General features: G+C 38.1%; 1 protein-coding gene across 2 annotated transcripts in view; it reads left to right on the top strand.

The window, feature by feature from the left end:
• Positions 1-26,002, top strand: part of klhdc8b (kelch domain containing 8B) — a 139,242-nt gene that overhangs the window by 76,059 nt on the left and 37,181 nt on the right. For both annotated transcript variants that reach the window (XM_079848928.1, XM_079848927.1), the window contains 2 exons: positions 13,651-13,815; positions 23,736-23,960. In XM_079848928.1, coding sequence (XP_079705054.1) covers positions 13,651-13,815; positions 23,736-23,960 — 390 coding nt within the window. The remainder of the gene's footprint in view (positions 1-13,650; positions 13,816-23,735; positions 23,961-26,002) is intronic.

Genomic DNA, 26,002 nt, shown 5'->3' with positions numbered 1-26,002 from the left:
CAAGATGTGTTTTTTTAAGGTCCAGTGTGAAGAAGGCTGGCTTGTCCATGTTTAATAACAGGGTGTCCGCGGGGTTGTAAAAAGTATTAAAAGGTAGTAGCCTAAATGAAATTAACCAAAATTAAGGCCATTAAAAAGTAATAAACGTCATCTGTCGAGGTATTAAATTTTCGAACCCCCATCCAACTAGGCCTATGAGTTTAAATTTGTGTTAAGTGCAGGCCTTTCTTCTAAAATTCGCGTGGATTTATTTATATGTTGCGAGTAGAACCTGCACGATATCATGTGATGTGGTTTTCGTTCGCGCGCGGCTGAGGGTACCCGGCTGGCTTGCTGCCAAACCTGTTCGCGAGTTCGCTTCTATTTCAGTCATTTAAGAGACATCAGGGTTTTTACTGCATTGAATTTTTTTTGGGTGCCGCCAAAGTGCATTTTTGTCCCGGAAAAAGCCTTATTTGATCGGTGAGTAGCTTAAATGTAGATGACTGCTGCGCTCGTGACAGGGTGCATGACGAAGAACGAGCAGAGAGAAAGAGCCCCGGTCGCGCGCGCGCACTCTCTCCACTCTTGCTCTCTCTCCCTCGCTCATATTAATCAAAATCTATTGACACGATGGTAAAAGGTCGGAAGACCGAAGTTTCACGTGGCGCATTCGGATATTTATTTCATTGAATTACCGCTGGGGGTGAATCGTGCTAAAATACATTGCCTTATCTTCTCTGAAAAGCGTTCCGCCCATTCAGCTGACATAACGTTAAACCACACTTTCAATAAACAAACCAAAAAAAACTATCCAGTGATGAAATGTTTTCTGACTTGACACACATTTTGTGCGATGTCCTAAACTGCCGGGATAATCACACAACACGTAGACGTCCGCTAATGACTCACTGCATAATTCGCGAACTAATTACTCCTTTGAACCGATTCACTTTAATGATTGGTTAAAACTGATCTGTCCGACACTGAACTCACGAGACGTCTGAATCGGTGTGTAACAGATCGGTAACATTTTACACTAAGGTTCCATTTATTAAACTCTAGTCAACTACATTAATTAACATTAACTATTATTAATAAACTGCACTTCTACAGCATTAATTAATCTTTCTTAATGCTAATTTCACCATTTAGTAGCCTACATTATTGAAATCAAAAGTTGTATTTGTTAACATTAGTTAATGTACTGTTAAGTAACATGAACAAACAATTCATGTATGTAAACTACATAGTATTTTCAGGTTATTTATATCATAATGTGTAGAAACATTACCAAAAAAAAAATCATTTAGTTTAGACTGGAGTGAGGTGAAACCAGAAAAAAAAAAGTGCAAAGCAAGTTATCTAATAGCTAATTTTTTATCTGGCAGCTAATTTTATTCAATTGTACAGTTTATGGTAGAAAATTAGACTATTAGTTAAAATAAACTTTTTAATGCTATACTTTTTTATTCTACTTTTTGATATTGATATGATTATTGACCAAAATAATTATTAGGTCTAGCAAAGAAGGATTTTATCTTACAAAGCTATGAAATCAAGTGGTAAAATCACAGCTTAAAAAAAAAAAAAAAAAAAGGATCGGCCACCAATCTCTATCTGTCTCTGTGTTGGTTTTTGAGTCCAGGGTTGAAGTTAAGTTATAATCACCTCATTAAATTGTGATGAAATGTTTTATTATTTTTGGAAAGATATTTCATTACTTTATACCGCTACAGTTGCATCTTGTCGTCCTGGTATTAAAAAATATTGTGAAGGTATTATAAAAGGTATTAAATTCAACTTAAGAATTTCTGTATATACCCTGAATAATTTCTAGCATGAACATAATTATTATTTTTTTTGTAATTTGAATTCTGAATGCTCATATTGTGTTACTGAAATGTGTTTTCATCTTGGCACACTTGGCGCAAAAAAAATCTTTTTTAAATAAGGAACTTAACCCTATAAATCCTATCATTCATAAGAAAAAACAATCCAAGGCACTTGAGTAATTAGTTTTTAGAAAAATATAAAAAGCCTTTATTCTTTCACGGCTTAGATATTTGATACGCAAATTTCTGAAGCCTCTAAATTATCAATGTGATAAAAAATAACTGAGAATCCACTGCATTCCTTCTTTAATCAGGTTAATAGTTCAGACTTGTTTAGTAAGTAAATGTCAGAAATCAATCAAGCTCGTTTCAGTCCACCACTCAAAGATCACTCTCTCCAGAATATTAATCCCACACACCTGTTCATCATCAATTACCTCATCAACCAACCCATAAAACCCTCACAATGGTATCAGTCTTTGTCAAGTCTCCAACAGGAACAGTTCACATGCCGTTGTCTCTGCTGCCGCTGATACTTCCAGACTCCAAGATGTAATGTATACTTACCTGACATACTAACCTCTGTATCCTGTTGTTCCGTCTTCAGAATCCTTGCCCGACTCCATGCTGTCAGAGATCCTATGCTCCTTCAAGAATCCAGTGTATGTCCTCCGAATCTGCTTACTGCTATCTGCATCTGAAAGAGAAGAGACAAAGTTATTGAACAAGTGACTACTTGACATCAGCTTATCTAAAGTGAACTTCCTTACCTGCTATCTGCCTCACTTCGACTCATCACGAAATCTGCACTTGATTTGAATTAATACTCACCTTGCACTCTGATCATCTATGAATAAAGCTTCATTTGTATCACTTACCTCTGATCTCCTGGTTATTATCCTGACAGAAGACTTGACCTACAAAAGAGAAGTAACAGTGCGATGGAGTTTGACATCGATATTGACAATCCTGCACAACCCATCGCCGCCGCTGTGAATCCCAGTCAGCCAGTACCCGATGCTTCCGCAAACTCCGCTTCCTCTCTGGTTTGCATCGCAAGTTCCACTTCTCGTCCAGCGCCGTTCTCCGGCCGGGCGGAGGATTGCAACGGGTTCCTATTGCAGTGTTCACTGGCTCTGGAACAACAAGCCCAATTGTATTCCACTGAAAAATCGAAGGTTGCTTTTATTATTCAACAATTATCAGGAACTTCATTACGATGGGCTGAAACGTTATGGCTGCAAGAATCTACTGTTACTTCTTCGGTACAAGAATTCGTAAATCATTTCAAGGAAGTTTTCGGACGCCCAGTGGAAGATTCATCCGTCAGTGATAAGCTGTTACAATTGTATCAGGGCAAGAAGTCAGTCTCTGATTATTCACTGGAATTTCGCACTTTGGCTGCTGCAAGTGGGTGGAACGAAAAGGCTCTCATCTCTGTCTATCGACGTGGTTTGAATCCTGCTCTTCGCCTCCAACTCGCGATTTATGATGACAACATGGGACTTGAGAAATTCATACAACAAGCCCTCCGTGTGCATCAAAGATCTCAAGGCTGCTATCGCGAAGTTCAACAACCCATTTTTGCACCTCCTCAAAATTCCACTGAAAGTTCCTCCAGCCCAACTGTAGAGAAGATGCAGGTAGATACCTATCGACTGTCTCAAACTGAACGTTCTCGACGTAGAGAGTTAAGATTATGTCTGTACTGTGGAATGGGAGGACATTTCCTTCGTTCATGCCCTACACGACCTCCTAGGATGCTTGTGAGTCCAGTTCTTATGTCCGTTTCTGTATCAGCTCCGTTAACGATATCAGTGATTCTAAAATCCACTAACTTCCATATCTCTGCCACAGCCATTGTGGATTCCGGGTCGGCAGGAGATTTCATCTCCGGACAGCTCTGTCAGAAGCTCCAACTCCAGAAATGTACCACCATCAAGCCTTACTCCATCCATGCAGTAACTGGTGAAACCATCAATAAGGGGTACGTTACTTCTCAGATTAAACCTATCCTACTCTGTGTAGAAGAAACACACCATGAGCTGTTTGAACCTTTCATACTTGAGAATAGCCAGACTGATATTATCCTTGGACGTCCATGGCTTATACGACATCAACCTAACATCGACTGGAAGTCTGGCAAGGTATTGAAATGGGGTTGCCGGTGTGCTTCCACGGACGTCGAATTATCAGACCCGACTACTGTTGACTTACCAGACTCCTGTCCAGTGAATTCAACTTCCATTGAAAGTCCCATAGAAAACCTGTCTGTGTCCATTCCTTCCTGCTATTCTGAATACTCCGATGTATTTAACCCTGTCGAAGCTTCCAAGTTACCACCTCATCGACCTTGGGATTGTGCCATCAATCTGGTTCCCGGAGAATCCATCCCCAAGGGTCGAATCTACTCTGTCAATTCCGGAACAAGAAGCTATGCAGCAGTACGTTGAAGAGGCTTTGAAACAGGGTTACATACGGTCCTCCACGTCACCTGCCGCTGCCAGCTTTTTCTTTGTCCCTAAAAAGGATGGTGGTTTACGGCCATGTATAGACTATAGAGCCTTGAACAAAATAACTGTGAAGTTCAGTTATCCACTCCCATTGGTTCCCTCTTCTCTTGAGCAACTCCGGGAAGCCAAGATATTCACCAAGCTAGATTTAAGAAGTGCATATAATCTCATCAGAATCCGAGAGGGCGACGAGTGGAAGACCGCATTCATCACACCAGCGGGACACTATGAGTACCTCGTTATGCCTTATGGCCTGGTAAACGCCCCTTCAGTCTTCCAAAGTTTCATGGATGAAGTGTTCCGAGACTACCTGAATCATTTTGTAATAATCTACATTGACGATATCCTAATCTTCTCCAGAAACCCAGTGGAACATCAACGACATGTCTCTCAAGTACTCCAACGACTACGTGAATTCTCCTTGTTCCTGAAAGCAGAGAAATGTTCATTCCATCAAACTTCAGTTGAGTTCCTCGGTTACCATCTCAGTGAAAGAGGAGTAGAAATGGATGATCGTAAAACCAGAGCCATTACTTCCTGGAACACTCCACAGTCTGTAAAGGAATTACAACGATTTCTAGGATTTGCCAATTTCTATCGGAGATTTATTCACCAGTACAGCATGCTAACTGCTCCTCTGACCTCTCTCCTCAAAGGAAAACCCAAGATGCTACTCTGGACCTCTGAAGCCGAGCATGCTTTTCAGTCACTAAAGACAGCTTTCACTACAGCTCCATTACTCCAACACCCAAATCCTGAAGAAAGGTTTATTGTCGAAGTTGATGCTTCTACTACGGGAGTAGGAGCTGTTCTTTCACAATATTCGGCTTCGTCATCCAAACCTATGCCTTGTGCATTCTTCTCCCGCAAGTTATCCCCTGCAGAGATCAACTACGATATTGGCAATCGGGAACTCTTGGCGGTGAAGCTTGCTTTAGAAGAGTGGAGGCATTGGTTAGAGGGAGCTAAACATCCATTTTTGGTTCTCACAGATCACAAGAATCTTCAATATTTGAAGGAAGCTAAGAGACTTAATCCGCGCCAGGCCAGATGGGCACTCTTTTTTGCTCGCTTCCATTTCCAGATCTCCTATCGCCCTGGTTCGAAGAATGTCCGTGCTGATGCCTTGTCTCGTCTCCATGCCCCTGAAATTTCCCATGAAGAACCTGAGAATATCTTACCTGAAAAGATGTTTGTCAACCCCATTCAGTGGGATCTAAATGAACAGCTAGTTGAATGGTCTCAGCATCAACCCAATCCTCCAGAGTGTCCAGCTGGTAAGATTTATGTACCCGAAAGGTTCCGCACCTCTCTGATTTCCTCAGCACATTCATCTGTTGGCACCGGTCATCCTGGAGTTAACAAGACCTGTTGTACTCTCCAGAATCGTTACTGGTGGCCCAGTATGATACAGGATATCAAGACCTTTATTCAAGGATGCATTCTCTGTGCCATGAACAAGAATCCCCGACACTTGCCAGCTGGAAAACTGATGCCTTTACCTGTTCCCCAACGTCCCTGGTCGCACATTGGAGTCGACTTCGTAACTGACCTTCCTCCCTCAGATGGGAATACGTGTATCCTGGTGGCCATCGATCGCTTTTCTAAGGCTTGCAAGTTAATTCCCCTGAAAGCCTTACCTACTGCATTTGAAACTGCGGAACTTATGATGGAGCACGTCTTCCGGAACTTCGGCATCCCGGAAGATATTGTGTCGGACAGGGGACCGCAGTTTATCTCCAAGGTGTGGCGAGCCTTCTTTGCTTTAATGAATGTAACTGTGAGCTTAACTTCAGGGTATCACCCGCAGTCAAACGGTCAAGCAGAACGGAAGATCCAGGATGTCAGTCGATTCCTTCGTACCTTCTGCCATGCCAATCAACATCTCTGGAGCCGATATCTTGTGTGGGCAGAATACGCACAAAATTCTCTTCGACAAACCTCCACTAATCTAACACCATTCCAATGTATCCTAGGTTACCAACCGCCATTGTTCCCATGGTCCGGTGAACTATCAGAAGTCCCTGCAGTTAACGCCTGGTTCCAAGAAAGTGAGCAGGTATGGAATCAAGCTCATCAACATCTCCAACAAGCCCTGAACCGCCAACAACGCTTTGCAAACATTCATCGTCGTAACTCTCCTGGATATCAACCTGGACAACTGGTTTGGCTTTCAACCAAAGACATTCGTTTGAGACTACCCTGTCGCAAGTTGAGTCCAAGGTACATTGGTCCATTTCCCATCGTAAGACAAATTAACCCAGTTACCTACCAGCTCCGTCTACCGGCCCAGTATCGCATCCACCCTACATTTCACGTCTCTCTTCTGAAATCCCATCATCCATCTGTTCCTGTTCCGTCTACAGATCTAGTTCAGGATGATAATGTTCCAGTACCCCCCATTGAAGAAGAACCCATCTACACTGTAAGGGAGATCTTGGATTCCCGACGTCGAGGTGGTCAGTTGGAGTACCTGGTCGACTGGGAGGACTATGGACCAGAGGAGAGGTGTTGGATACCTCGTAGAGACATCCTCGACCCCATGCTACTCACTGAATTCCATTTACAACATCCTGAAAGACCTGCTCCAAGACCTCGAGGTAGACCCCCACGACGTCGAGATCCTAGGTCCGCTGGCGCGGACGCTGGAGGGGGGGGTAATGTCAGAAATCAATCAAGCTCGTTTCAGTCCACCACTCAAAGATCACTCTCTCCAGAATATTAATCCCACACACCTGTTCATCATCAATTACCTCATCAACCAACCCATAAAACCCTCACAATGGTATCAGTCTTTGTCAAGTCTCCAACAGGAACAGTTCACATGCCGTTGTCTCTGCTGCCGCTGATACTTCCAGACTCCAAGATGTAATGTATACTTACCTGACATACTAACCTCTGTATCCTGTTGTTCCGTCTTCAGAATCCTTGCCCGACTCCATGCTGTCAGAGATCCTATGCTCCTTCAAGAATCCAGTGTATGTCCTCCGAATCTGCTTACTGCTATCTGCATCTGAAAGAGAAGAGACAAAGTTATTGAACAAGTGACTACTTGACATCAGCTTATCTAAAGTGAACTTGCTTACCTGCTATCTGCCTCACTTCGACTCATCACGAAATCTGCACTTGATTTGAATTAATACTCACCTTGCACTCTGATCATCTATGAATAAAGCTTCATTTGTATCACTTACCTCTGATCTCCTGGTTATTATCCTGACAGTAAAAGTCTTTTAAGTATAGTTCTAAATATTTCCATCTTCAGGTTATTGGTAAGTAAACATAAAGATAAACTTCTACATTATTAGTAGTATTTCAAAAACACTAACTGGACAGAAAAAAAAAATTATTGGACAGAAGCAAATTAAGTTAACCTGATTATTCATAAAAAAAAAAAAATTGTAAATGTTAAAATGTGAGTATCAAATACTAATACATCAGGTTTTTGAAGAAATTTAATTTTTACATCTCTGTCATTGTATTGCATTATATGTTTTGCCCCAAAAAACTACATAGCTTTGATCATAAAATGACAATAAAATGCGATATAAAATGACAACTGATAATTATATGCATTTTATGTAAGTGCATTGATTTATATTACAAGCATCAATACGTCATCTTACTTTTTGGCCAGAACAACTGCACAAAATTGCAAATTCTTTGCTCAGTTTGGGACTTTTAAAATTGAGTTGTTTTTCCCCCTCCTCGATTATGAGCTCCATATTCAATATTCTCCATATTCTCACTATATCGTACTGTCAAATATGATACAAAAAAAACACACATGCAAACTTTAAAAATATATATACTTTGTCTAAAGGTTAAACATGTTCCATTAAAAAAACAGATTATTATTTTGTATGTTAGGCTTTACGGGGTTAATATGTATGGAATAAATTTGAGCAAACCTAAAATCTGAAATCTGTTTATAAAAGCATTGGATATGGTGCAATGTGGTTAAATATTTTCCCATGCAGAACGAGTGACTGTTACAATAATGCCCGGCTGAGTTCAGTTTGGCCGCGGATTGACCTAACAGCATGAAACACAGCGTGACATTAAATCATATGCTAAGACATTATTTTGCTTGTCACACTGTATGATAAATCAATCACAGCATAAATCGTATCTAAGTTATGTAACAATATACAACGATTGCAGTAGTTTAATGATGTAGGCTATTATTCAGTTATCTGCACTATAATGATATGTATTATGATTATAATACACCAAATAGTTTCTGTACAAGAAATATTCCTTTAAAAATCTCCTAACAATATATATTATAAAGATGTCAGAAACACAAAAAGAATAAGCGCTGGTGCTGTCCTCAGTCCTTAGGGGAAAGAGGAGCTATTAAAAAGGACAGAACCATTTCCAAAGGCTTGTTTAATTTAGATGAAATATATGGCCAGGGACTTGCTGTGACAGAAAGTTGAAAAGTTCTTTTTAAATACAAAAAGTTAAAGTTTTTTTCTGAGTAGCCAGGAATATGTACAGTGCAATATATGGATATTATTTTTGATATCTTGTTGTGAGAGGTTGCTTAACGAGTGGTTGACATTCAATAATGAGTGAACACAGACATTTGGATTCTGTCTGTTGTCTGACAACTGACACCGTGCCCTAACCAGACACTATATATTTCTAGCAACAGGCAATTTGTCATTTCGCATTGGACTGAAACCACACGCCGTCTGACATAAAGATTGACAGTAATGAAGAGTGAGATTTTGGAGATATACCCAAAAATATATGACGAGCATTCAACAAAATGTCCTGCTGATTGTTTTCTCTGCTGTGTATGTTTACGACAAAAACTGAGGAATGTCTATCTGTGGAACTGCTTGATATATTACACATTTTTATAGAAAACACTTTATTTTACAGTGTCCTTGTTACACGTTACATGTAATTATTGTAGTAGTAACTATAAATTATGCATAATTACATGCAACTAACTCTAAACTAAAACCTAACCCTATACTAAGTACATGTAAATTGTTATTACTCAGTCATTAAATGTGTAATTACACTTTAACATGGACACCTTTAAAATAAAGTTCAATTCACATTTATTGTGCTTTACAGAAAATGCATGTGTCTAATAATTTGGAGTGATCAGAGGTGACTGTGTCCAAGTAATGGATTTCAGACATGTACATATATAAAATCACATGTACACACAACTCAAACGACTCGTCAGATGAATCAATCTCTCTAAATCCCGCCTTTCCGCGAGCTACTCTGCTCTGATTGGCCAGACAGCTCAGTCTGTTGTGATGGGTTTACCGCGTAACTTGTTTTTTTGTGCACGTGAACTTAGTTTCATGTGTGTGAAATTGTCTACGCATGTGTGAATCAAGTGTTTTGCGTGAATTAATAATGAGACTGATCTGCTTCCATATTTCTCTCCCTTCTACGACAACCTGGATGAAATTTTGGCTGCAAGCGCTTGTGCTTGTCTGACAGATGTTGTCGAAGGTGGAAGTGTGCACATGCAAAATGCACAGAAAGCTGGGTTCTTTTGAGGTTGTGGTGTGAACAAGAAAGGGTCTGAGATCACTTCAATGCAGAAGAGGATCAAAAAAGGAAGCGGGACCAAAAGGACTGAGGTCACTTTCGGCTGGTTCGCTTTCTGGTTGACTTTAAGTGAACTGAATGTGGTTCTTTTAAAACAAACTATTTGTGAAAACACCCATAGATGTAATTACAGGAATTAATTACTTATGTGATTATATTCAGGCATTTTTTAAATATAAGTAATATAAAAACATGTAAACAATGTGCATTGTATCAATATGAGTTGAAATGTTAGTAAATTGATGTTAAAGACACCTATATAAAGTGGGACTGGAAAACTTGAGTACATTAGATGCACTTTTCGCTCAGTCTCGCTCAATCTTTACACAGTCTTGAACATGTCAGACCATATCGAATCAAACTGGAGAAATCATTTGTGGTCATCAGAATGAATTCAGTGAAGAGGATGAAAGTGAAGATGGTGGTCATGATCTTTGAGTGTTGTTTTCCTCTGTCATTTACACACAAGCCTTGAAAGACCTCTTATTTTCACTGTTGCTTTCCCACGGCCTCCTCTCTTTCTGGGTGATGATGTAATAGATGTGTAATTTTTCAGTTGCTAAAATACTTTCTCCTTTCACTGTCAGTGAGGATTTTAAATTGACTGTTCGCCTCAAAAATTTAAATTCTGTTATTGTTTATTCATACTCGTTTTGTTCCGAACCCGTATTCTGGTTTTTTTTTAAGGGGATTGGGGTTGAAATGTTTTTTTTTCCTCAGGAATTGCTTTGCAGCACCCGTCATGCAGACAATTTAAAGTGACTTGTGGTTGTCAAGCTCTAAAAAAGGCCTAAAAAATGAAAAATGTTTTCACATATAAAAAGCCACAAAAAAGAGATAAAGTAGATTTTGTGTCAGATTGCAGGTAAGAGCATTGCTTTCACTGTTGCTTTTGAGCCCTAATCAGCATTGCAATAATCTCTGAGCAAATATCGAATTGCTAAACAAAGTCTTTCTAATAGAGAATATACTTAGGCAGTTAAGGAGGTGACAGGTTATTGACAAAACTACATTTCCCATCACTCTCTGTCGCAGCACAAAAATTATAATCTGGATTTGAATCATGTCAAAGCAATCATATGTGTTAGTACATGTGGATGACACCATAATATTCTATTTTCAATATTCTGAAGTAGAGGGATGTCAATTAAAGCAAGTGTTATTGTAGTATTATTTATAGTATTTATACATTTTGTAAGATTTTAGCTTTTATTTTATTTTTCAGTTTTATAATTTTATTTTACTCATTAAGTTTTTCATCTAATATTTTATTTGATTTAAGCTTTATTTAAATTTGATGTTATTTACAATTTTAGTTAACAATAACAAAACTGATTTAGGTGGAAGTAAATTAGTATTTACAGAATCATGAGATATAACTATAAGGGTACAATTTGGCTTGTCTGCATTTTCTGTACTGTTGATGGAGAATAGTGATAAAGCTTGCTAGATAATACTATTCATTTATCCATTTTTTTAAGGAGACATGGTTGCATGACCAAGCTTCCCATCATTCTTTGCAACAACCAATTACACAGCTAATGCACATACATTGCTCTTCATTTTAATACACTAGAACTAAAATAGCTTTTTCGTTGGAGAGGGGCAAAGCGAGAAGGAATTAAGAATTCAACAGGAGCTTTCTCGAGGGGTCCAAGGTTTGATTTAGCATGGTCTAGGCTCTGCTGTTATGGTGGGAGATGGTAGATGACTAAAAAACATCTTTCTTTATTAGCGTCCATTCAGAAATCAGCAGTATATTATATAGTGTATATATAGTATATTGCTTCTACAGCAGATGTTTACTAGTGCCTTTTTTTTTTTTTTTGGAGGACCAGGACTGCATGTGCTCTCTGCTGCCACCTATTTTACTCCCCGGTATCTCTCCCTATCTGTCTCATTTGTACCGCATTTAACTCTAGTCACAGGTTGCTGTCCCAGAGTACTGCAGATGTCTGAGTCAGCAGCTGCTGCAGTCATGCTAAGAGAGAATACATACATACAGAGACTGTGTTTTACTAACATACATTATCTCTCACAGTCCTCTTAAGTGCTCCATATGGTGATCATTAATGCTGTTTCCTCCTGGGATGATCCTGATGTCTTCATGTTTGTGTTTCTGTGCTGTAATAACTCGCACTCTTTCATCAGTCAGAGTCAATACTCCTATGCCCTTTGTCACATGCTCACATCTCATTGACAGTTCAATTAAATTAAGACTACCATCAATATCAGTGTGCTTTACTCTTCAACCGTTGAATGTACATCTCTCTCTCTCTCTCTCTCTCTCTCTCTCTCTCTCTCTCTCTCTCTCTCTCTCTCTCTCTCTCTCTCTCTCTCTCTCTCTCTCTCCATTAGCTGTTGGCTGTGCTGCAGCAAGGCTGTTCTCTTTGCTGATGCTGCATTTCTCTCCACATTCATATTCTAATTTCACTGCTGTGCTGTATTAGCATTCCCCTTGAAAACTTCATGAAGGTCACTTTTTACATTAGAGTTTAGCCTAAACTAAACTAACAGCTTTTTCAAACATGTTAAGTAATATCAGAGTGGGATATAATGTATTTTATCTGGTGCTATGCCTAATTGTAGTCATGCATTACACGCATTGGATTAGTTACAGTTTTAGTTAGCTAGTTGTTTTCACAATAAATTCCGTTCTGTTAGCAATAGTTATTTTATTATATTATATATATTAAAATATATATATTTTTAATTTTATTTTACTATTTTGGAACATGTTGAAACGGTTAACATCTGGTTCCTGAAGCAAAAGCAGCTGAAAGATTCTTATCTAAACGATCATTTTCCAAAGAAAGTCTACTTTCTCAAAACTATTTTGACTAACTAACACAAGTTACAAATTTTCTTTTCAAAACCCTAAACACAAATGATTCATTTTACACCGTTCTCGTTTTGAAAGCACCAGCATTTAGATACCATCACAATGTCATCACAACCTCAGTTAACACACAGTTCTCATTATCTGAACATTAGTATGCAAACTAGTTCACACAGCAGTCAGAATGGGGATTGTAAAAATAGCACAGATGAGTTCTTGGCTTTAGATCCAAACAATGCAGAAAGTGTTCGCATTAGAGGAAGAGTATAAGTATTGAATTAAGTCTCTGCCATTCCTTTGAGTGCCAACATGCCTTCTTCTAAAATGTAAATTAGGCTTTATAGATTTTGTTTGAAGTTTGAGGTTTGTACAATTAAGATTGTAGTTTTGAGATATTTGTTGTAAGTAACCGGGCTTCTTAAACATGTCGGTTATGTTATATTACCGTTCATCTATAAGTTAACCCATCTATGGTGACTTCCACTTCCACTTCCACACTAACCAGTGTGAACAAGCATGTGAATTCATGCCAGAGTAAGCCGGAAGGTTTGAATAAATGTCTTTTAGTGACATATTATATCTTTTGGTTGAGCTATAATAGAAAAGTTTGTGGGTCAGTTACTGTATGTGAACACATTCATTTTTAATGTTCTATCCCCTTAGGGGAAGAGAACAAATGTGGACTGTGAGGTTTAGAGTTGGAATTTAAGTAAACCTTAAAATAGCTGGAGCTGAGGGGAAAAAAAGAGCATGTCTTCAGAGATTCTGCACGGACTATTTTCCACTGCTCTGTCATTTCCTGATTTGTTTGTTATTAATTTGTTTAATAAGAGAGATGTGGGAGACTTGGAAACAGAGTTCAAAATAATTACAGTCTCTTTCTCTCTGTCCCTCTCAGATGGTAAGGTGTATGCATTGGGCGGGATGGGAGCCGACACGACCCCTCAGGCCTCAGTGAGGCTGTATGAGCCGACAAAAGACCAATGGCTGCCCCTCACCTCCATGCCCACACCCCGCTATGGAGCCTTCTCCTTCGTACGCGGTAACAAGATCTATGTTCTGGGTAAGGCCTCACAAAATTGTCTCATAATTCTGTTGTTTGTCAGAAACACACTCTTGGTTCCCTAGGAGTAATAAGACATGACCAAATAATAAAAAAGGACAGGCAAACATACAGCAGTGTATAATGGTAAAACATTTGTTTACTGTGAAAGGGGAGCCGCAGTTCAAATCCAAAGCTACCATTTTTTTTTTTTTTAAAGGAGTCATAACCTGCAATTTTCACTTTTCCACGAGAATCAATGTATGTTATGATTGCATAATGATTATACACTGGCCGGGAAGCCGATATTTAAAAGTGAAGCGTTTGTTTACCCTCAGGGTTTGTAAAATAGCCCACGTGCACGCGCACTAAAAAACGAGATTTTGATTTCTGCCCCGTCTTGACGTCAAGACGGGGCAGGATATACCATATATGGACACCGCAGCAGGAAGCCCGCCCTTCCCCTCTCCCCCTCATATTCAGTCGCGAAAGATGCAGAAACGTAGTGCACACGTGAGTTGCTCTGTGGTTGACTGCCAGAATCAACATGTAAATGTGTTTTCTCTACCAAGAACGGACCTAGCTATCAGGGACCAGTGGATTGAATTCATTTTTAATGACGCGGTTCCTTCAACCCTTCCCACTGGCTTATCGTTAGGTGTTTGTGCTGTGCTAAACATTGTACACCGGAATCCTTCACAAATTTGGGGCAATATCAGGCGAAGTTGGCATCGAAGCTCGGGAAAAGCGCCATTCCAACAAAATTGCCTGCAATTGAAACGGTAAGACTGTGTTTATATTGCTCTACTGTGTGTAACAAACAGCAGCTAACTGCTAATGCGGCTATTGTATGCTATTGCGTCTGTCACTAGACAAATAAACGAAAGACTCGAGGTGAAGTAATTAATTATGTTCCCTGTAAACGATTTTTGACTGCATTATAATGATTTCTTAATTCAGAATATGATCAAGATTGCGTAGGTTGATGTGTTCGGGGAATTTGCCAGTTAATAGTAACATTTAAAGCCCCTTAAATGAACGAAATGACTCGAAAAAAGAATTGTTCATTTTGATGAACGAGATCGAACAAGAGAGTCAATGGACACTGGTGGCTGGTGTTGCCAGATTGGGTGATTTTCCGCTACATATTAAGGCCGGTTTACGGTGTGTTTTAGGTGGGTTTTCGCCTGGAAGGCTTTATAGAAATCTGGCATCCTACTGAACGAAGTTAAACTGAGAGAGCGTGGCGTTCACAGACACCAGAATGAACGAGTTCACAGTAACGTTCATCAGGCAGTAATGCGGTACGTTCAGTTCACGATCGTTCAATGAACGCGTTCAGGCACAACACTGGCGGGAGTATTAGCTTCGAGGTAAACATGGGGAATGGCTGCTAACGTACTTTGCAAAAAACAAATGACTGAGATCATCATGAACTCGGCTATTGTATATTGATTGCCTAACGCTTATACACTGGCCGGGAAGCCAGTGTCGGGTTCATTCGCAACTTGCACCATGATGTCATTTTGGAATGATATGCTAAAGCATTACCTGCGGTGTCAACCCCCCTCCTTCCTGCAACCAATCAACGCGCCCCTCATTTGCATTATTAAAATGACCGTCCACGACAGCCAAAATATCGCATCAGATCTCGCGAGACAATAATGCCTTCAGAAATAAGGGTCTGAGGAGCTCTGTGTTTATTTTTTTTCCACTTTTCTTTTTTAGAAGGGCCTGAAAGACTATAATACAGCAGTAGGTATCCAAGGTAATACTAGGTTATGACTCCTTTAAATGCTCAAATTCAACTCATTTTGACTGCTGCTGAACTTTAACAGTTAAAAAATACAGTTTTCTATATTAATACAGTTAAAAAATGTAATTTATTTTTTCCTGTGAAATTCCTAAGCTGAATTTTCAGCATCATTACTTGTCATTTCAGTGTCACATGATCCTTCAGAAATCCTTCTAATATGCTGATTTGCTGCTCAAGAAACATTACTTATTATTATCAATGTTAAAAATAGTTGAGCTGCTTAATATGTTTGTGGAAACCGTAATACATTTTCTTTCAGGATGTTTTGAAGAAGTTCAAAAGAACTGCATTTATTTGAAATAGAAATCTTTTATAACATTATAAATGTTTTTACTGTCACTTTTGATCAATTTTATGCGTCCTTGTCGAGTAAAAGTTACTGACCCCAAAGTTCTGGACGGAAGTGTTATAAATATATAAACATACATTGCTCTATTAACAGACGGTGTAGACTAGCCAATAATTATAATGCATCTTATTTTCCATGTCAGACTGTGTCACAATACTCTCTAGGAGCAGCAGATGTGGTAACAACACCTGGTAATTGTTCATGCCGTGCCAGGGCTGATAAGAACTGTGGAGTGGAGTCATTTCTCAGTAGGGGAAGTGAAATCTACACTGCAATATGCTGCAGGGATCTGACGCTTTACAGCAGAATTGTTCACTTCTTACATTGGTGTTGGAAATCACAAAGGAGCATTAAATGGAAAGCTTCACTGCTGGTTCTCATGATAAAATCAGCCTGTCTTTTAAAATAACCATAGCCTTAGGCTGTAAGTTGCCGCCACCAGTGGCCTGTTTTGGCCTGAATGAAAGAGACACAGACCCTAAGTGGCTATTTTCTGCTCTGCATGTTAGTGTTTGTATGTAAGAGTATGCATGTTTGCTCATGTATATGTTGTTTATAAGCAGGGCCTAAAATTAACACTCACCAAGCGGCAAATACGTGTAAAAATCAATGTTGGTGAGTATATGAATCACCAGTTGGTCGGTAACATTTTTATGTGTTCTAACAATTCAAAATTGTGAAAACACAAACGTGAACGATGCTCGGGATGGTTGACGGGCCAGTGCCAATTTAAATATTCAAGCGCAAAGAAGACGCAAAAGGGAATTTAATTCATATTAATGTTTTTGGGATGTTGCACCAAATAGCATTTAACCTGAACTAACCTTGCCTTGTCATAAAAAGGTAAAATTGTTGGATGTTTTAAGAGACTTAATAGTCACACCCACATGATTTGGAGTAAAAAATAATTAGTTTATATAATTAGAAGTGCCAGACACAAAGAAAAACAATTTAAATAATGAATATTGTTTTTTTTTTTAATTATTATTAGTGTTAATAGTTAGCCAATTACCATTTAGGTGTGTGTGTCAAGGAATGAAAAACTGGAAAAAAAATTATACCTTTACTGCAATTAGTCGGGGAGCCAAAATTCTCAAAAATGTGTTGAACCTGACATGGTCTGCCATACTTTTTATTTGTGTTTTTTTCTGTTAACTTTGACCCTAAGAACCAATAATTGGAGGGTCTGCTCTGCTGGAAATATCGCGGAAAAAAATTGTGGCCATTTTAGTGTATGCACCCTTTATGATCAACTAGTAGTGAAATCATCACAGATCCATTGATTTTGGTTGGATTTTTTTTATTTTTTCTGTGGAATGAGTATACTGTTTGGTGAAAAGAATGACATATTGACTGATGTCATAACTTGGGGGAAAAGTTGATTGCCAATGAAGTAAAGATGAAAATATTGAAAAAAATGAGAAAACGCCTATTTTTTTTGCATAAAATTGATGAAAAATCATGTAGAAATGTGTTTTAAGAGTTATTTTTTCAGTGGATGTTGTCAGCACATATGTTCTGTGTATCTGGAATGCATTTATTGACAGCCTACCCAACCCACTGAGGATTTGAGGAAAAAATTAATTTTTCAGATAAAAAATAAAACAGTATACTCATTCCACAGAAAAAAATCTAAAAAATCCAACCAAAATCAATGGATCTGTGATGATTTCACTACTAGTTGATCATAAAGGGTGCATACACTAAAATGGCCACCATTTTTTTTCGCGATATTTCCGGCAGAGCAGACCCTCTCCAATTATTGGTTCTTAGGGTCAAAGTTAACAGAAAAAAACACGAAGAAAAAGTATGGCAGACCATGTCAGGTTCAACCCATTTTATTGAGCTTTTGAGACTTTGGCTCCCCGACTAAATGTAATGTAGTTGAGCATGTGGAGTGGTTAGACTATGTATGTGTAAGTTTGATAGTTGATCAGAGTGTGTTTGTGCCCATGGGTTTGATGAGCATGCGAGGTGGTTAGTATGGGGTCTTGTTTTGGCAGATTTGTCCTCGTTCTAACCTCTACACTGTGGGACATTCTGTTCAGGTCAGACACAAGCCTGTGTGCAAGGTGCAAGTAAGGTGACCGAGCTTTCTCAGTGGCTGGTCCTAATCTCTGGAATAGTCTACCGATTCATTTAAGAACAGCTCGGACTGCTGAAAATTAAGTCGTTGCTTAAGACCCACCTGTATTCCTTAGCTTTCATTTCGAGTTGAGTTTTGCTACCGTGACATTCTCTACTGTGTTTTTTTTATTTGTTTATTTGTGTGTATCCTGACATTGTGGTTGTTTTTAAATGTGCTAATTTGAACTTGAACTTGAACAAGTATCAACTGCCCTGTCACTCTTTGAGAAGTAAATAAAACTCTGCCTCCCTACACACACACACACACACACACATACGTGATGGGCAACATCATCTTCCCATGCCAACATATGATTGTTCAGCCTAGTGAAGCAGACACGCCCTCATTACTGTGTTACACACCTGGGCTGTCATTCTCTCGCTGCAAGTACAACTGTGTTTTTAACTTCTTTTTTTTTTACAGCTCACAAACTGAATATTAATGTGGTGAATTCAGTAGAGATTGCTTGAATGTAGATGAAGGAGAATATGTTCATGTGCGTTTCCTCCTAAAGATCACCACCCATTTGCCTCTGGGATAAATAAAATGGATTTATAAATAACTTCATCTTGCTTTAATGGTTTTGGGGACTTTTATAGAGTAAAAACTAAAGTGATTTTTCTAAAGTGAAGAGTTTGCTCGCTTAAACTATTTATGTTTACATAAAATAAAATCTAACTCATTTTATTTTTTCTTTCTGTAAAGATTCATTTGATTTGAGTTGGATGAATGCAACTCCTTTACAACCCCTCCAATGTTTTACCTATGATGAAATGAGTAGAAATTGAGATATAATGTGTGAAGTAAGTGAAATGTGGAGAAATAAGGATATTTTCCCTCTGGACTCGTGATTCTTCTCCTACACTGTGACACAGTTTTGTTTTGATGGTTAGGCTTAAACGTAAGGCTTAGGCTTTCTTTCTATCTCTCTGTTTCTCTCTCTCTCCCCCTTTCACTTGCGCTCAAAGGGCCACTCGCCTTTGTATTGCTTATAATACTTTGAATACAGTTTGACACTTAGAAAAAGTTTTGCCTTGAAGATCTTCCTCTTGGTGACAGCAGTAAAGTTAAGAAACTTAATTCTGTTATTTGTCGGATTGCTGGACCACAAATAGAGCCGCGGCAGAATCATATTAAGGCCAAGAATGAGGAATGAGCCGGTATCACAGAATGCTCATTTACTTTTGATTTACTTTTAGATGCGCCCCACGAGGTCTATCACTGAGCGCAGACACTCGATCACACGTCACCCAGATGCACCACGCTATCTCCCCAAAATAAAATCCCTACTGTGTGTGCTAATATCGTTACCTCTGGTGCTGGCAGGAGAGCGACGTGACCCCATTTGTAACTTTAAGCTGCATAAAGGTCTATTCCACTGGTGTTGTTTTCATTAAGCTGAATGAAAGAAACCTTTTGCTAGAAGAGTGTGACCTAAAGGCTCAGCACATGGCATTCGATTTGCTGAATAGCACGATTCTATGGGCTTTTCTCACGTTTTCTGTGCTGATTTTGAAAGAAATTTCACACAATAAATATATAAACACGATAAAATATGTGTGAAATTTGTACTCTTATTTTTAGCTTTAAATTAGCATAATCAAATTATCTTCTTGATGTACAGATTCTCTATGGACCTAATCTGGGATGGAAATCATCAAACATGACAGTTTAGCTCCTCCTGCTCTTTCAGAAATGTATAAACATGATAAAAGGTGAAATGTGAATTTTCTGTGCTTATACAAAATGTAATTGCAAAGATAATGTTTCCTAACAGGTTTTTTATTATTTAGACAAATAAGTACCATTCAAAAGTTTTGGTTCAGTAAGAATTCTATTTTTTTTTAAGAAGTTTTATTAAACAGGGACACATTAAATTGATCAAAAGTGAGAGTTAAGACTCATAATGTTACAAAATATGTATTTTTCTAATAATTGCTGTTTTCTATTGATCAACGAATCCTGAGAAAAGTTTTTAAAATAATGTTAATAAATGAATAACTATTTAAATAAAATTAAAAAAAATTCAAATAAATAAAATAACTATTTTCAACATTGATAATAATAAGAAATTTATTTATGAATTACATGAATCATGATTGCGTATTTTCAATTCAAAACGGCGAAATATCATGAAAAGTTCAGATCACTAGATAATCTATTACTGTCGGTTGCTGAACATTTCTTCCGTAAAACTGTTGTCTAATACTTACATCTTTCACAAACTCTCGTTGCGTTATAACAGTAACCGTAAGGCAATAAGACCCGCCTTCTTTGATTCGGTTGGCCATCTCAATCACGTACATAGTAAAGCGCTATATAAATGCCTCATTTCAAGCATCATTTAATTTCATTTTGACATTGACGAGCGCTGTTAGACCGCTGAGGCAGAGCAGTCTAAAAATTTAATCAGCCTAAAAAAATTTACTTTTAAAACAACAAACAGCTATACTCAGTCTACACTAAAATAAGATAAGACAAATAAAATGTGATAAAATATGAATTTTCTCATTTTATATAAAATTTTTTTATTCACAGCTATTCACAGAATATTTTTTTTATTCACAGCTCAGACAAAATGATTGGCTCTGGTCCCCCCACAAACTCTGCCAATGGTTTGGGCCAATAGCAGCCACACTTCACTCAGCTCAATATCTCACCCATACACGTCTCTGTTGAATCTGCTTGTGTGTTTGCCCTCTTCCCCTCAGCTAATTTCTCACAATTTCGACCACGGAGGCTTTAATGATTGAAGGCGGAAGGCTGACATAGTTGAAAGAAGTTAATTAGAGGTGTCCAGGAAGGTCAAGAGAACAAGTCCTCTTAAATGGACTGCTATAACCTCGCTTCTTATAGAGACATACTGCCCTGTCCTCAATTCTTTTTCCTCTATCTGTTACTCTCTCACGCTACCTTGACTGCATTTCCATTTTCTGGCCTCCTTTCTCCATCTTTTCTCTCTTCCACATTGTTTCTCAGACAGGTTCTTTCTCTCCTCCCTTTGTTTTCTCTTGTGTGTGTTTTTTCCTGGCTCTTTGTTGTGTCCCAGAGGGCTCTCAGTAATGCCAAAGCTGGGAGGAGATCAGTCACATTGTGAATGCATAGACAAGAGGACGTGCGAGAGGGGAAGAATAAGAAGGGGGGGGGAGGCATACCTTGAAACATGACAGTTTTTGATGCCTTCTGAGCTCTCACATACGTAAACAATGATACACACGCTAGAGTTTATACACTTTACATTGTTCTTCAGAGAAGTTTACGTATGTTGTACTGTACTATTTGTTGTATAGATCCAGGGCCCAGATTAAACATTGGACTTCAAGTAGCGACCCAACATAACCAAACTGTTTATTGTAGAAAAGTAACAGAAATCTTTTTAAAATCACTGAAATCAACATTTAAATTTGTTAGTGTTTGTCAGTATTTACAAATGTGGTCTCTTAAATTTTTATGGTTTCATGTTCTCAACCAGTAATGTTTTTAATGCAGTGTGGTTGTGGTTGATTTTTTCTTTTTTTGTTTCACCAGTTTTGTTCACGTTTTTTAAAGATGAGGATATGTCCCACCACCTTTCCATGTTGGCATCTGTCTAATTTGGCTGCTTTTACCTAGTGACAGAAGCCTTAGTGCCAAAATATTACAGTGTTCAATTGGGCATGTGACCTTTAACGTCAACAACAAAAACATGAGAGACAAGTCCTATCCACTGTTTATTTTGCATCATTTTTAGTTTGATTCACCCAAAAGTGAAAGTTCTATCATTGTTTACTCATCATCCAAACCAGAATGACTTGCTTTCTTCTGTGGAACATAAAATAACATATTTAGATAAATGTCTCAGTGGTGTTTTTGTTGTCCATACAATGCAAGTCAATGGTAACCAAAACTGTCTGGTTATCAACAATTTTCAAAATATCTTCTTTCTTGTTCCATAGAAGAAAGCAAGTCATACACGTTTGAAACGACATGAGGGTGAGTAAACGAAGACATCATTTTAATTTTTGGATGAATTATCCCTTTAAATGCACAATTATATGGCAGATCTCTTTAGGGTCCAACCAGTTGAGAACCACTGGCTTTAGACCTCAGTAAGGGTACAGTAGATGCCATATTTTATTTGACTCAGATGTCAAATGAAAAATTAGTATCAGATGAAATAGAAAGTACGGTTCATCTAGTATGTTGTATTTTAAAATCCTATGTAATGCTGTATTTATTGAGAAGTTCCAGATTGTTTTGTCCACTGTGACCATATTTTCAGTGCTTGTCGGCTGAATGATTTGTACCCAGCAACAGTATGACATGAACTTCCATCCATCACAGCCTCATTTTTATTTTCATCACATTAACTATGCTGTCTGCTGTGACTAATGTCTGCTACTGTAGCTACACTCTCACAGAGGTCCAGCTTGCAGATTCATTGTGTTATCACTGAGAAGACCTAATTGTTTTATCATTTTTCTGCAGTTTAAAAATCCCAATAATAACAAGCTCCTCAAACATATTCCACATACAAAAACATTATAAAAAACGCCACGTTCACATGACCTCAAGAGAAATAAGAGCATTTGATATCTTTAGGAATGAAATTGGAAAAGCCATATAGTTTGAAACATCATTTTTGCTGAAAGTACAATAAATAATTGTTCTATTTTCTATTTTTCCCTTCTGTGATTGTTTTATTGTGGTTGAGCAGTCTAGTTGAGCTTTTTTGTCTAATTCTAGCAATTATAAGATCATGGGGTTTGTTTTGGTTTGTGTCTGCCAAATGCATTAATGTAACAAAACAAAACCATTAGCTGACAATAGTGATGTGTCCTACAGAATGTGGCTTTCTATTTCTTCATTACTTGCATATATGTTACTGACCCCTTAGGACAATAATTTGTGTTGTAGTCAGAAGCGTCATGCACCTTCGTCTCATTTGTAAGCAGGGGACAGCTGACAGTCGTAACCTAAATATGAATTTCATTTACAATAATAAATCCTAAAATTCGTCATTAACTTACTTTTCGTACTTTTTATTTCAAAATAAAAATACTCAGATAAAGAACAGATTTGTAACTGTCCACTGCTGGCTGTTGGTGTACTGTTAGATGCATCATATCTGGTTCACTATCTTTATGGGGACTCTCCATAGACGTAATGGTTTTTATACTGTACAAACTGTATATTCGATCCCCTTACTCTAACCCTACCCCTAAACCTACCCATTACAGAAAACTCTCTGCATTTTTACATTTTCAAAAAAAATCATTCTGTATGAACTATAAGCTTGTTTCCTAATGGGGACTCCCCACGGTGATACAAGTACCCAGAAGTCTGTGTGCATTCAGGTTGTAGCCCCCACCGGGATAGAAAAACATGAACAAACATGAACAAACACACACACACACACACATACACAAACACACACACGTTTGCGTGTTTGTGTGTGTGCGTGTGTGTGTCAGAGACCCAATAATATAGGCTGTCAGCTCGTCTGAGGAGAGCAAAGCGTTGTCAGTGAGTCATAATGTGGTAATCGCACACACACTGAAGACAGACGTGACACAAGTCCTATCAGAGAGATATCACCCCCCGCCACACACACACACACACACTCCCTCTTAATCCTCCAACCCTCTTCTTACTTTCCCCTTCAACAGGTGGGCGTCAAGGCAAGCTGCCAGTGACCGCATTCGAGGCCTTCGACCTTGAGACGAAGAGCTGGACGCGGTACCCGGGCATCCCCAGCCGCAGAGCGTTCTCCTCATGCGCTGCCAGCGACAGGGCGTTTTTCAGCCTGGGCGGCCTCCAGCAGCCGGGACCCCACAACTTTTACTCCAGACCTCACTTCGTCTCCACTGTAGAGGAATTTGATAGTGAACAAGGTGAGTAATCTCTTTTCCTGAGTCTTGAACATGAATATTATTATGTCAGCTCATTAGTATGTCAAGACATTTTTAACGGTTGGAGTAATAAATATAACTAATAGTTGTACTGTAAAAAGATGTTTTTTGAAGCCAAGCTTTGCTAAGGGCCATAGATTATTTTTTATTATTTTTTTATGTTTTTGAAAGAAGTCTCTTATTCTTACCAAGGCGGCATTTGTTTGATCAAAAATAAAGTAAAAACAGTAGTATTATTGCAATTTTAAGTAACTGTTTTCAATTGTAAAATGTCATTTATTCCTGTGATGTCAAAGCTGAATTTTCAGCATCATTACTTCAGTTTTCAGTGTCACATGATCCTTCAGAAATTATTCTAATATGATGATTTGATGATCAAGAAACATTTCTTATTACTGTAAATGTTGAAAACAGTACTGCTTAATATTTTTGTGGAAACCATGATACATTTTTTTAGCATCCTTTGATGAATAGAAAGTTTAAAGACATCACATTATTGTGGCAAGTGAAATCTTTGAATATACATACAGCTTTTTATTCCACAGCATCTTGCTTTACAATCAGTATTACATTTTTTATGAAATCATGAAACATGGAAGTGATACTTAAAGCAGCCTTGACAACATTTTGGTGTCTGTTGCATGGTTTTCCTCTCTTTTTTTACTCTGTTGCTGTGGTTGAAACCTCTGACAGTTGGGCTTCAATCTCTTCAGCCTCACTATGTGACGGGAAGGAGAAAGATTGATGTGTTGTTGTGTTCACTGTACATACAGCACCGGAGGGGTGGAAATATATTTGTTTCTTTCTCTCTCTCTCTCTCTCTCTCTCTCTCTCTCTGCACAACAGGGTTCACTGGTATAACAACTTGCTTTCTTGGCGAATATCTCCTGTAAGGTCATTGTGAAAACTGCGTAGTCAGTCCCCTGGTCTTATAAAATGCACATTTTTTAATCCATTTCTTATATTGGGGAAATCAACAGAGACACTGAATATTTATTCACCTTCCTCTGAGCACAGGAAGGTATTATTCAGTCATTATGCACAGAATCCAGCAATGTCAGCTTTAGATTACGCTGACTGGCCAATACACAGTTTTAAGAGAGTTTATGTGCCATTTAAATGTACTGTTGCCCTGCATTAAATAGCAGTGGATATAAAATGTAAGTTGATCTTCAAGTTAGTAATTTGCATGAAGGATCTGATATAAAACTGAGGAAAAACATCATGTGTGTACAACTCACACAGATTTAATATTCACATTGATCTAACATACAGCTTCTAAATCTGATTTAGGATTTTAAACAATTTCACTAAAATTGTTATTCTGATCATATACTTTTTAATTAGTTTTTATTTTTAAATATTTAAATATTTGTCAGTTCTTTACTTTTTATTTTAAAAAGATCATTTCATAATAAAAAAAATTAAATAATTAAATTTTTATTACATTTTAAACATGCAAAAAAGACGCATTTTCACTAGTGTTCACAAAATTTTGGTCCCCACTGTATATGTTCCTTTGTGTTGGTTTTCTCCCAGTGTTCTCCAGCCTAGCTGGCTTTTAATTAAACTATAATTATCTGTTTTGTTTGAACAATTTTTCCCCATCCCAGGAGAACCACTCAATGAGCTTTTAATTGCGCAAAAAAAAAATCTCATCTTCAAATAAATAGTCAAACCCCAATTGGCCACCGGCCCTTATCACAAAGATACGTGTTATTGTCTCTTTCATCTTCTGTCGCTTTTCCTTCTTATTCCCATTGCGTTTGCCAGTTTGTATGTGTGTGTACGTGTTTTTCAGACTCTTGGACGTGCTCCAACACAGAATGAAGTCTGATCTGTCCTCTTGATATAAGGGTCATTCTCACCGACCTCTTAAATTCTATTCCTGCCTGCCTATATATTAAACCTCTGCTACACGAATGTCTCTATCTATTACACTCAGCCCAAAGGGACAAATACAGAAGGACAGAAGGGACAAAAATCAATATGAAAGTAAAAAGGTTCCTGGATGTTTAAACACC

The sequence above is a fragment of the Squalius cephalus genome (assembly GCF_949319135.1).
Source record: "Squalius cephalus genome assembly, chromosome: 18".
Taxonomy (NCBI): domain Eukaryota; kingdom Metazoa; phylum Chordata; class Actinopteri; order Cypriniformes; family Leuciscidae; genus Squalius; species Squalius cephalus.
This window is presented reverse-complemented; position numbering and strand designations above follow the sequence as displayed.